At 37.0% G+C, this 12988-nt stretch overlaps 1 protein-coding gene across 2 annotated transcripts in view; it reads left to right on the forward strand.

Annotated features, from left to right (window-relative positions):
• Nucleotides 1-12988, forward strand: part of ZYG11B (zyg-11 family member B, cell cycle regulator) — a 76665-nt gene that overhangs the window by 36647 nt on the left and 27030 nt on the right. Inside the window, exons 4-10 of one of the 2 annotated variants that reach the window (XM_059922551.1) lie at nucleotides 1564-1704; nucleotides 4662-4838; nucleotides 5767-5831; nucleotides 8484-8583; nucleotides 8833-8883; nucleotides 11173-11334; nucleotides 11445-11492. In XM_059922551.1, the coding sequence (XP_059778534.1) occupies nucleotides 1564-1704; nucleotides 4662-4838; nucleotides 5767-5831; nucleotides 8484-8583; nucleotides 8833-8883; nucleotides 11173-11334; nucleotides 11445-11492 (744 nt within the window). The remainder of the gene's footprint in view (nucleotides 1-1563; nucleotides 1705-4661; nucleotides 4839-5766; nucleotides 5832-8483; nucleotides 8584-8832; nucleotides 8884-11172; nucleotides 11335-11444; nucleotides 11493-12988) is intronic. The other variant, XM_059922561.1, reaches the window with a different exon arrangement.

Raw genomic sequence — 12988 nt, forward strand, 5'->3', positions numbered from 1 at the left:
GTCTCCCTCAACCTGGGTTTTCTTGATTGTGTGCTTGTAGTGCATATTTCACTGACTTTGTATTTTCTGCAAATTGGTAGTTGGATTTAGTGACTTAATCAAACTCATGTTTGATCCCTTTGGCAGGACCCTCAGGTGTTGTGCTCTTTCATTAAGGAAGTACATAATGTCTGGTTGTTTTTCTTTCTGTGATTTTTAGCAGTTGTTGACACTCAACACCTAGTTATTCATTGGGGATCATGGTGATATTCTAGAAGTTTCTTTTTTTTTTTTTTTAAGTTTTGTTTATTTATTTTTGGCTGCATGGGTTTCTTTAGTTGTGGCAAGCGGGGGCTACTCTTCATTGCAGTGCACAGGCTTCTCATTGCAGTGGCTTCCCTTGTTGCGGAGCACGGGCTGTAGGCACGCAGGCTTCAGTAGTTGTGGCGTGCAGGCTCAGTAGTTGTGGCTCATGGGATCTAGAGCTCAGGCTCAGTAGTTGTGGTGCACGGGCTTAGTTGTTCTGCCTCATTTGGGATCTTCCCAGACCAGGGCTCGAACCCATGTCCCCTGCATTGGCAGGCGGATTCTTAACCACTGCGCCACCAGGGAAGCCCTCTTTTTTTACTCATTAGTTGGATTACTTTTCTAAAAAGCCACTTCCTGTTAATATACATTTCATTACCCAATGGTATATGAACCACAGTTTAAGGATATTAACCTGTATAAATGGGAAATTCCTAGATAAACTTACTTTTGAACAGCACCTCTTGATGCTGAGTGGGAGCTTGATAAATCTGGGAAAATTAATTAATACATTTATTTGATAAGTATTTATTGAGTGCTTATTATGAGCCACACACAATGCTCCCTGTTGAGGTACAGTGGTGAATAGGTCAGTCTACTAGGGGGGTTATGATAATGGCTATGAAGGAGGTGTTTCAGGGAGACCTGATTTAGATTGGTGGGTCAGAGAAGGCCTTTCTAGAGAAGTGTCATTTAACTTGAAATGGGAAGGATGAATAGAAATTAGGTAGAGAAAGAGAGGAAGATTTCACTCAGAGAGGATATTATATTTAGTAGCCTTTTCCTGGGAAAGAGCTTGGCTTATTGAAAGATCAGAAAGAAAGGCCACTGTAGGGTGCGGGGGAGGGATAGATTGGGAGTTTGGGATTGACATGTACACACTGCTATAAAAATAAAAAAAAATAAAAGAAAGGCCACTGTAGTTACAACATTGTGAGTTAGGGGGAGAGGGTTACCTTAAGAGGCAGTAGGAGCCTAATCATGGGTAGTAAGACCTTATAAATAGTGTTACATATCTTGAGATGTATTTTAGGTACAGTACAGAAAATTTTACCCATAGACTTATAGTAGAGTCTGAGCCTATCTAATATACATCTCTTTAGCATATGTACACCTCCATAGGATGACTTTTCTGGAGGGATTGGAAAGTGATCATTCCCATTTGTTTCAGGCTTTGCAAAGCTACCCTGGATGCCATCCACACAAATGATGTTTGGATAGAGACAGTTAGAGGGTTGAAAAGAATCCTAAAAACTCATCTTCTGTCTATGTTCAAAGGTGTCTGGAGAAGCCAATGAAACTCAGATTGCCGAAGCATTGAAGCGGTACAGTGAACGGGCATTCTTTGTCCGGGAAGCTCTATTTCACCTTTTTAGCCTGACTCATGTGATGGAAAAAACAAAACCAGAAATTTTAAAGGTAAGAATAAGAAACTGCATATGAGAAATTTGAAATTGTCTTCCTAGATAGATGATAGTTTTGTGAAGAAAATTAGTGAAAATTTGCATTTAGTCTTTGGTTTTTTTTTTTTTTTTAAAGGCAGGTGGATTAGGGTCTGGAGGATATTTATTTATTTATTTATTTTATTTTTGGCTGTGTTGGGTCTTCGGTTCGTGCGAGGGCTTTCTCTAGTTGCGGCAAGCGGGGGCCACTCTTCATCGCGGTGCGGGGACCGCTCTTCATCGCGGTGCGCGGGCCTTTCACTATCACGGCCCCTCCCGTTGCGGGGCACAGGCTCCAGACGCGCAGGCTCAGTAGTTGTGGCTCACGGGCCCAGCTGCTCCGTGGCATGTGGGATCTTCCCAGACCAGGGCTCGAACCCGCGTCCCCTGCATTAGCAGGCAGATTCTCAACCACTGCGCCACCAGGGAAGCCCTAGTCTTTGGTTTTTTATAATGGGATTGATAATGTATAATTTCAGTTATTAGCCATAAATGAGAATGAGAGGAGATAGTTGCATAGTGTTACTGAAGTTTTATAGTAGTCTCATTTAAGCAATATAAATGCCTTCAAGTTCATATTTAACTGTCTAAAACCAATAATCACTGTGATATGTTTTCACCAGCTGTAGTAGAAAATGGAATATATGACTGGAATCAGGACACTGCTTTGTATATTACCCCTGTATTGCTTCCATATAGGCTTTTTTAAGAAATACAATATTGGAATTTTATAAGGCACTTTTCCATGCAATTTATGAACCTCCTGTGCTTTTGTAACTAATCTGCGTTATTCCTCAATTAAGATATTTTAACCAAGACAGCTTTTGAAAGGCAAGAAAGGAGGATTCTTAATTTTGTTGATTACTTAGGACATTGTTTGTCAGAATGTGGTCCTCTATCCATCAGAAGTCTGGGATACTGCTTATTTTAAGAAGCATATTCGTGAGAGGCTTCCCTGGCGGTCCAGTGGCTTAGACTTTGCCTTCCAATGCAGTGGGTGCGGGTTCAATCCCTGGTTGGGGAGCTAAGATCCCACGTGCCTCGTGGCCAAAAAACCAAAACATAAAACAGAAGCAATATTGTAACAAATTCAGTAAAGACTTTGAAAATGGTCCACATAAAAAAAAAAAATCTTTATAAGGGGCTTCCCTGGTGGTTCAGTGGTTAAGAATCCACTTGCCAATGCAGGGGACAAGGGTTCGAGCCCTGGTCCGGGAAGATCCCACATGCCACAGAGCAACTAAGCCCGTGTGCCACAACTACTGAGCCTGCGCTCTAGAGCCCACAAGTCACAACTACTGAAGCCTGCATGACTAGAGCCTGTGCTCCGCAACAAGAGAAGCCCCTGCTCACTGCAACTAAAGAAAGCCAGCGCGCAGCAACGAAGACCCAACGCAGCCAAAAAATACATAAATAAATAAATTAATTAATTAATTAAATCTTTAAAAAAATAAAATAAAAAAAATAAAAAGCATATTTGTGAACCTCCAAGAAATTTAGATTCAATAGGGCTGGGTACAGGAATTATAAGGAAAATTAAGAGTACCTCAGGAATTCGTGAGGTACAGGAATCTGCATTTTAATAATCCCCCAAGATAATCCTTATGCACATTCAGTTTAGAAACCAATGAGTATAGGACTATATTATATTTGATACCTCATTTAGTGGGCACGACAATCCCAAGAGATAAGTTTTATCTCCTGTTTTACAGATTATGTACCTGAGGGTCTGTGAGGTTAAGTAACAGAAAGTTAGTGTCAGAGCCAGAAATGCGTTAACCTCCCAGTTTCTTAGATTTTGAGAATGGGGTGTTTGGAAAGGAACCAGTAACAAACATTTAAGTCCTAAGGTGTTACCCCCAACATCTGTCACCTCCTATGTACATACCAGAGGATGTTGGCACTTGGTATATGCATTATCATTTTTTGGTTTTGGTTACTGTGAACCTGAGTAACAAAGGACCAGACCTCTAGTCCTGATCTGAAATATTTACTCATTCATTCATTCATTCATTCAGAGAATGATGCAGAGAGAAATGTGATTCTTGCAAAGGAGAGCAAAGAAAAAGGTGGTAGTTGGTTGAAGAAGTGTGTGTTGTTTTTTTTTTTTCTTTTTTTGGATGGGAGAAAAAAATAGCTTGTTTGTATGCTGATATTAATGATCCAGTACAGAATAAAAAACTGATAACAGGAGTGAAAGGGGAGAACAGCTGAAGCAGTGTCCTTGAGTAGACAAGAAGGGAAGAATCTAGCATATAAGTGGAGGAATTACCTTTAGAGAGGAGCCCCAAAAGGTCATTTATGGTAACAAGCAGGAAGACAGCATATGCACATGTGTATGCTGGTAAGGAGGTACATGTGGAAGTGAGAATCTGAAGTTCTTTATGATTGCTTCAGTTTTCTCAGGGTAACTGGAAGCAAGGTCTTCAGCCAGTAGTGAGGAATGGGGAGGATTTGTTGGGGATTTGAGGAGAGAGGAAAAGGAGAGAAGTAGTTACGTCAGCCAGAGGGAAGTGAATGGATTTTATGGTACTCTAACTTTAACAGTGTTCTTAAGGAACTGAATGTTGGGATTTGAAAGTGAAGTTTGCTTCTGGTTTACTGTCTTCAAGTCAGTAAGAATTTGTTTAGTGCTTAGCATATAATAGGCCCTGAACTAGGTCTTGGAAATACAAAGATGTTTTCCCTAAATAGAAAAGATTCTTTAGCCTTACAGAAAAATCTCTGGACATGAACAACTTGATACCTACCTTGACCAGGTGGACAGGAACTAAATATTGGTGAGTAACTGCTATGTCCTAGGCTCTGCACGTGAGGATAAAAAAGATACTTAAGACATCTTAGAAATTATTATAGATCAACAAAGTAATGTTGCTATATGAAGAGAGCTTATATTTATAAGTTGGATCAAAAGAGCTAATTTTTTTTTTCCAGCTTGTGGTTACTGGGATGAGAAACCACCCTATGAATTTGCCAGTGCAACTTGCTGCAAGCGCCTGTGTGTTTAACTTAACGAAGCAGGATCTTGCTGCAGGAATGCCTGTGCGACTCCTGGCTGATGTGACCCATTTGCTGCTCAAAGCCATGGAACATTTTCCCAATCACCAGCAGGTAAGCATATGGGAACTCCCATTCAACTAGTCCTTTTAGTGTCTCTTACCCATCTCCCACCTCCATACAGTTCATTTTAGTAGACCAAGCCTGGAAATTCAAATGCCTTTGGAGGCTGTGAAGTAATAAATTTATGGTGTGACTGAGTGCAGGACAATAGAGAAGTAGAAAACTAGAGAATGCTTTCCTTGCCTAAAAGTATTTCAGTCCAAATGTTGAGGGAAATAAAGCAAGCCATACAAAACATCTTGCACCTAGACATTGAGTTAGTGATAATTTCAGCAAACAGACTCTGAGCCAGGCACTGGTTCAGTACTCAAGTACTCAGTACTTAAGTACTGGGATAGAGAAATGAGTAAGACATGGATTTTCTATTTCTAGCAGTATAGGTAGACTACAAAACCTGTCCTGTCCTCAGGATGAAAACTAAAAATGCTGCTTGAATTACATTTTTAACTCTTAAAATTTAACAGTGAGTTGGCAAGTTAGTAAAAAATACTCAAAGGTGCAAAACCAAGTAAAAATGGCAACCCAGATAGGTGAGTGGGTCATTAAAGCCAGCTTCCCTCATTGAGAGCAATTGCCAAACTAGATGAACTTCAGGCTTTGGTGTTCATGGACTCTGGAAGCCAGGTGAACAGAAGACAAAATAAGACCCACCTAAAGGCCACCAGAAGGGAGGGAGATTAGCTGGAGTTATCCTATTTATTACCCTATTTCTCATGTAATAGAAAAGATTAAAAAAAATGTGCAAGTAAACTTATATGGGCCCAGTGGAAGTCAGTCTTTGAACAGTAGGTGGGCAGAATAAAGGTTTTAAGAAATAAGTGGTGTTTTATCAATCTTTCTTTTTTTATAGAGTCTACGCCTATTTAAAAAATAAAATAATATTTTATTCAGGATTTTTTTTCTCCCTTTGGTTCTTTAGTTACAGAAGAATTGCCTCCTTTCACTTTGCAGTGACCGAATTCTTCAAGATGTTCCATTTAACAGGCAAGTGATAGCACTAGAACTTAAAATGGGGCAAAATGGAATTTTAGAAATATGTCTTGGGTCATTTCTTACCATTCAGGATATTCCTGGTGTACAGTTAGTCAAGTGGGTGGGATTGTGCGTTGCCTTATAGAATGCTAAATCTACTTTCTCTAATTTAGTGCTTTGACATTCATGATAACAGATTGGCCCCTGTTTTCATAGCCCTTTGCATAAGAATTTATATTGATTATAGTTTTTAGAATATCTGCACAATATTGTGGGCTGAAGAAATTGAGGCATATAGAAATTCAGTGTCTTGCCCGTGGTTTTGTGACTAGTAACTGCTAACCTAGAAAGACTCAAGTCTTCTAGGCCCAGTGTTCTTTTCTCTGTATCATACCTCATTATTATTGGTATTTGATATTTAATTATAGAAGAAACTTTTTAAGCAGAGGTTAAGGGAGACCATATAGCTGGATTCCAGTAAGTATAAAGGGTTTCCTCGTTTTCTAAGATGTGATTTGGGAGCTAAACAGGTTTTTTTTTTTTTCATTTTACTATTTTAAAATATAATTTTTTAATGATGGTATTTTGAAGAAGAAATTTATACTTTATGATTTAATGAGAAATGTCTTTCTCAAGCAGTAATTTTACTGTGAATTACTTTTATTTGGGTAACAGTACACTGTTAACTGGCATGGCTGAGGCAATGAAGTATTCCATTTACTATTTGAAATAAATAGTTTGGATAAAAATATAACTACATATATCTCACGTAGATTGCTAATTTTATTTTATAAATATATTGAGCATCTGTATTGATCACATGAAGTCATAGGTAGAAAAGACATAATCTCCTAAAGAAAATTATAAACTACCCCAGGGTTGGCCAACTTTTTCTTAAAGGGCCAGATAATAAATGTTCTAGGTTTGTGAGCCATTGGGTCTCTGTTGGACCTACTTAACTCTGCCGTTGTACCTCCAAGGCAGCCATAGACACTTTATAAACAAATGGGGATAACTATGTTCCAATAAAACTTTAGAAAACAGGCAGCTGGGCCCACAGCTATTAAGATCACTCAAGGTAGGCTATCATTTGCCCTTGAGGTAGCCTGTGCACTCTGCTAGAATTGAGCTTCTTTGTGGTAAGAGACGGTGATTGGTTCATCTTGCCCCTAGTACTTAGTACTTAAGTGGATGTTTAATGGATGGATGGATGAATGAATGAATTATGAGTATAATAGAAGACAATCATTCATAGAAGAGGATGACAGAATGTACTGAGCCCCCAAGCAAAGAGGGAAAGATTCCATCTGCTTGGTGATCATTAAAGATTTCATGTTAGTGATGGTATTTAAGATAATAAAGATAACAACTAATGTATGAAGCACTTACCAGGCACTGTGCTAAGTGTTTTACATATGCTTATTCAGTCCTTACAGCAGCCCTGTGAAATTGTTACTCTTGTAATCTTCATTTTACAGATGAGGAAACAGAGGCACAGAGAAGTTTAGTAACTTGCTCAAGGTGATAAGATAGTAAGTAGCAGAATTTAGATTTAAATCCAGACTGACTCCAGAGCTTCTACTTTTTATATCCATGCCATATTGCCTTGAAAATGAAAGCTGGTTGAGTTGATTGTTTTGTGTTTTGGGAACTACACAGATAAAGGCACAGAGGAAGACAATACTAGTAAAAAATTAACCTTTATCAAAAGTTTGGAATGTGCCAAGTTCTGTACTAAGTCTTAAGCCTTATGTGTGATATCATATACAGCAGTCCTATGGAATAGATCATATTATTTTACAGACAAGAAAATTGAAGTTCAGAGAGATTAAGGAAGTTGCCCAGGGTCCCAAAGTTAGTAAATGGTGAAGGTGATATTTGAATGCAGGCTGATTCCAAAGTGTATCATGTTCTTAATGACCTGACTGCATTGCCTCACATGAAAAAATAGTTTATTTTATTATTGTCATTAACATTAGATAGAGCTAGAATTCCAACCCCAAAATTGAAAGAACTTTGGAATCTGCTCTTAACTACCAGGCTATATTACCTCATAATTATGGGCATGTTTGGGGACTAATAAAGTTTCCACATGTCATATCCTCTCTTTTCTTGCTTTCTTTTTTTCTCTATAGCATATGTCAGTACCTAAGCAAACCATATATTTTACTTATTTATTTATTATCTGTCTTCCCACTATCTGTAAGCTCTAATGAGAGTAGAGATATTTTCTGTTTTGTTCACTACCCTCTCTCCAGCACCAAGAACAGTATCTAGCAAAAAACAGGAGCTCAATAAATGTTTCGGAGTGAATGAATGAATGTTCCCATTGTGCTAGGTACTGGGAGGAACCCAGAAAATACTTTAAATTATTGCTATAGTATAGAAATCACTACAGAATAGAAATATGTTGTAATTCTAGAAGATGAATGCCAGATATTTTTGACCATATTTTCCAAACTCTTGTTCCTTTACAAAGTGTTGTCAGAATTAATAATGACACCATCCCACAACACTAAGTGCACTTGTTATTCTCTTATCAATTAGGAGGAATTTTCCCCTTCCTTCTCACCTACCTAAATTGTAGCATCAATTCCCAGCTGGAGCTTTGAAACTATGCCTGGGGCCTCCAGGATTAATTCATGAAACTCTGTGTGTTTTCAGGTTTGAAGCAGCCAAGCTTGTCATGCAGTGGCTCTGCAACCATGAGGATCAAAACATGCAAAGGATGGCAGTTGCAATCATTTCCATCCTGGCTGCCAAGGTGCCTGAACTCTTGTTGAATAATTTTCTGTAGGAAACTATTTCCCATGACAGTTACTATTTTTCCCCAAATCTGTGTGCCAGTGAGGTTTTGGTAAGCCAGGTAACTTACACAAGCTGTATTCGGTATTGTGGAATTCCAGGTTGATGAGAGATTTTAGTCTGACCTTTGGAGTCTGTTACAGTGAATGATATTAAACTCACACTGGTGAATTCTTGGACATTTACTTTGTCTTCTGCTTGCTTGCAGCTTTCTACAGAACAAACTGCACAGCTTGGTGCTGAACTCTTCATTGTCAGGGTAAGTCTGTACAGACTCCTAAACAGTTTTCATTTGCATTATTTTCAGGCAGTGTTGTGTATCTTCTGACATTTTATATTTTAAAAGATTATTTTTGTTACTTCTAAGTGAGTGAATTAATTTCTCTTCATTGAGGCAGCTTTACTCCTTAACAGAGATGGAAAGAGCCCTGAACTAGGAGTCAGATGACCTGGAATCTAACTTGTAAACTCACTTTGTGAATTTAGATAAATTACCTGGACCATTGGGGCCTGAATAAACCTTAAGATCCTATCTAGTTCTAAAATTCTGTGATTTTGTTATTTATGAAGAAAATGTAGAGTCTCTATTTTAGGCATAAGGTTGTGCTAGATGCTTTAGGGAAGAAGATAGTGTAAATAGCTGATATATGATTTTACTTGCTTCATTTGAGGACTTAATGTAGTGAACAGTGAAAGGTTAAAAGCTTTAAAGAGAATAAATTTAAACCATGCCTTAGGGAGGACTGAAGGAAAAAGTCCACTTAGGAGCTGCTTGTTACAATCCTGGCGTGAGATGTTTGAATAATAATAGTAGATGGAAAAGTCAAACGAGAGACTCCCTTTTTCTATAACTTACAAATTATGTATGTAATGAGAAAGTAAGTCACTCATTGGTAAATATGTATAGGATACTCATCAGGTACCTACCACCTTACTAGGTGTTAGGGATCTACACTGAATTATATCTATAATTCCTGCCCATAAGAAATTCACAGTATAGTAGAGAAAATAGCTATGTAGACCTGGTCGTAATACAGTAATGCAGTCTAATAAATATATAATAATAAGAGTGATATGAGTGAAAAAAGCAGTGTAAAAAGAGGTAAAGGCTGTGATGGTATTAAGGAAGGAGTAGTCAATATATCTGGGCTTATTCCCAGTTCTATCACTTACTAGCTGTGTGATTTAAGACAAGTCACCTAAATTTTCTTAGGGATGATAAAATGTTTTATACAGTTGTTATGAAGATTAAATAAAAAGGAAAAAAAGATTAATTGAAGGGATATGCTAAGTGCCTAGCACAAAATATGATACGTATGTTAGATGAGTAGAAAAGGATGCTGATTTTATTTATTTTTACTCTTTTCAGGGATGACATTTTAGTTTTAAAAATGGCTTTTTATTGCTGTACATGTGTTTCAGTAATTTTGGCAGGAGGTGTACTCAGAGATACTAAGGAAGTAGTACACTCATATGCTTTGGGAGAAAATTGTTTAGTTTAAGTAGGAATTAGCGGGAATTAATAGTAGTAGTAATGATGATGCTAGCTAACTTTTTTTTTTAAGCCCTTAATTATCACCCGCAATTTACAGATGAGGAAACAGAGTTAAATTGGCAAACAAGGTTACACAGTTAGTCAGATGCAGAGATTATATTTAAGCTCAGGTAGCCCAATTCTAGTGCCACACTCTTAGCCACTATGCTATTAAGTTACATAATTGCAACTAGATGTTTGTGTTTCTTAAAAATTTTTTCCTGAATTGTACATAACTTTAAGCAATAGTGTTCGTTAATGTTACTTGTATCTGTTGTTGCAGAGCTCCCTTTTACCCTCAAAAGTGTAAACTAAAAATGGAATTATGTATGCCCCATGTAGGTCTTAAAATATTTCTTTTTCAAGCTTAAATTTCTTAGGTTAAAGCTATGATAGAAATAATTTACAAATGGAATTTCAAAGCTATTATCTTATTTAAATCCAATTTAGACTTTAATTCTCTTACTATTGTATGTAGTTTGTCCTTTCTTTTTTTCTGAAGGAAAACTTGGAGTTAGAGAGAATTAGGTCTTCCAGTTCTTACTTTCTCTTACTAAGTTGACTCTGATCAAATTACTTAACATTTCTTGGACTCAATTTCCTCTCCTGAAAAATGGGGATGACAATATTACAATAATAGGATATGATTTGCTGATGTGTAGTAAATATTAGATTCATTCCCTGTTCACCCCCTCCACCTTTTTTATCCCAGGATCTGAAATGAGTATATGTTGTGACCCGTTGGGTAAGATAGTTGGTCCTAAGCTTTAATCATCTTGCTTTTCATTTCATTTACAGGCGATTAGATTATAGGTATGATCAGAATATTTTAAAAGTATTTATGAAAATCCTCTTTTTTTCTTGTTGAAGGAAAAGTCTGATCCAAGAGGCTGTTTGTTGTCCTTTTAAGAACCTTTATAGGAAATGTTTGAAGCCATGAAACTAATCCTCATGGACTTGTTAGTCACTGTTATTACCAGTAATTAGAAATTAATGCTATTTTCCTCCTTTCAGCAACTTCTTCAAATAGTGAAGCAGAAAACCAATCAAAATTCAGTGGACACTACTTTGAAGTTTACTTTGAGTGCACTTTGGAACCTCACAGATGAATCTCCAACCACTTGCAGACACTTTATTGAAAATCAAGGGTTGGAACTCTTCATGAGGGTTCTAGAGGTTAGAATGGGAATTTAGCCTACAGTTTTTGACATTCATTTATTGATAGATTTGAGCATTTATTTATTATATTTGGTTCTTTAGTTATAGGTTTCTCGTTCTTTTTACAGTCATTCCCAACTGAGTCATCCATTCAACAGAAAGTCCTAGGACTTTTGGTAAGATATAAGCATTTCCTGCTAATTTCAAGCTGTAATTATTTTCCATCTGAGGTAATACATAGAAAGATGCTACTCTATTTGTAAACACTTAATGACATTAGAAAATATATATAATATAATTAAGTGAAAAAAGCAGACTACAAAACTATATATACATATTAAGATTTTCACCACACTAAAAGGAAAGATATAAATTACATACTTTTTAAAATATATTTTGGTATAGTACAAAGCTTCACTGTGAGCATATTTTACTTGTATAATCAGAAAAAAAATGAAAATGAAAAATGTGACATGAAAAATGTCACTAACCTACAAGTGTTCTTAGATTCTATGTTTGGTAATTGATAATTACCGCTTAAACAACTGTTTAACAAATCAGATATTCCATAAATATACTGGATATATGTTAAAGTGAGCCCTCTAGGATTTTTAGACAAAGGTGAAGATCAGATATTTTATCACCTTTAATCACTGCAACAGGAAAAGTACCCATATGGTAAAGCCCATTTCAAAGCAGACCTCTGCTCTTGAGGGATTAGATCACAGGAGGCATAGATTAGTGTTTGTTTTCTAGATGCAGGATTATGAAAGATGGATTTTTGGGAAAACTGAGGGCTGGCATTTAAGGAAGACTATTTACTGTAGTTTTAGTTATATAAAGCAGAAAATGTAAAACTACCTAAATGCCCAGTAATGGAGAAGTATTAAGTAAATTATAGTATTTGATTGTTTTATTCTGGGTTTGTAGATTATTAGATACACAATTTGACTCAAGTCATTATAAAAGGAAAAAGGGAATTGATTTTAAATATTCAGAGAGATCTTATAGGGCTTAAAAAATGCTTTTTAAGAAAATTTCATGAAGAATACATGCTGGGGACTTCCCTGGTGGTGCACTGGTTAAAAATCCAACTGCCAATGCAGGGGACACGGGTTTGAGCCCTGGTCCGGGAAGATCCCACATGCCGCAGAGCAACTAGGCCTGTGCGCCACAACTACTGAGCCTGCGCTCTAGAGTCCGCACGCCACAACTACTGAAGCCCACATGCCTAGAGCCCATGCTCTGCAACAAGAGAAGCCACCGCAGTGAGAAGCTCGTGCACCTCAATGAAGAGTAGCCCCCGCTTACCGCAACTAGAGAAAGCCCGTGCGCAGCAACAAAGACCCAACACAGCCACAAACAAATAAATAAATAAATATTTTAAAAAAAATAAGAAAAGAATACATGCTTATTGTAGCTAGTGAAACCGTGCAAAATGTATTTAAAAAGTTTAAGGTTTTGTCCCCAACATTTCTTTATTTTCATCTCTGTGAGGTAATTAATATTAATACAACTTGGTGTGCTTCCTTCTATATCTTTCTCCATTACTTTGTGATTGAATTTTTTTCAATAATTTATTTTGAGATATAGATTCTAATTTAATTTTTCATGGTCAGAGAACATACTTTGTTTTGAGTCCTTTTGAATTTATTGAGACTTGTGTGTGGCC

This window comes from Balaenoptera ricei, chromosome 1 (genome assembly GCF_028023285.1).
Source record: "Balaenoptera ricei isolate mBalRic1 chromosome 1, mBalRic1.hap2, whole genome shotgun sequence".
NCBI classification, from domain to species: domain Eukaryota; kingdom Metazoa; phylum Chordata; class Mammalia; order Artiodactyla; family Balaenopteridae; genus Balaenoptera; species Balaenoptera ricei.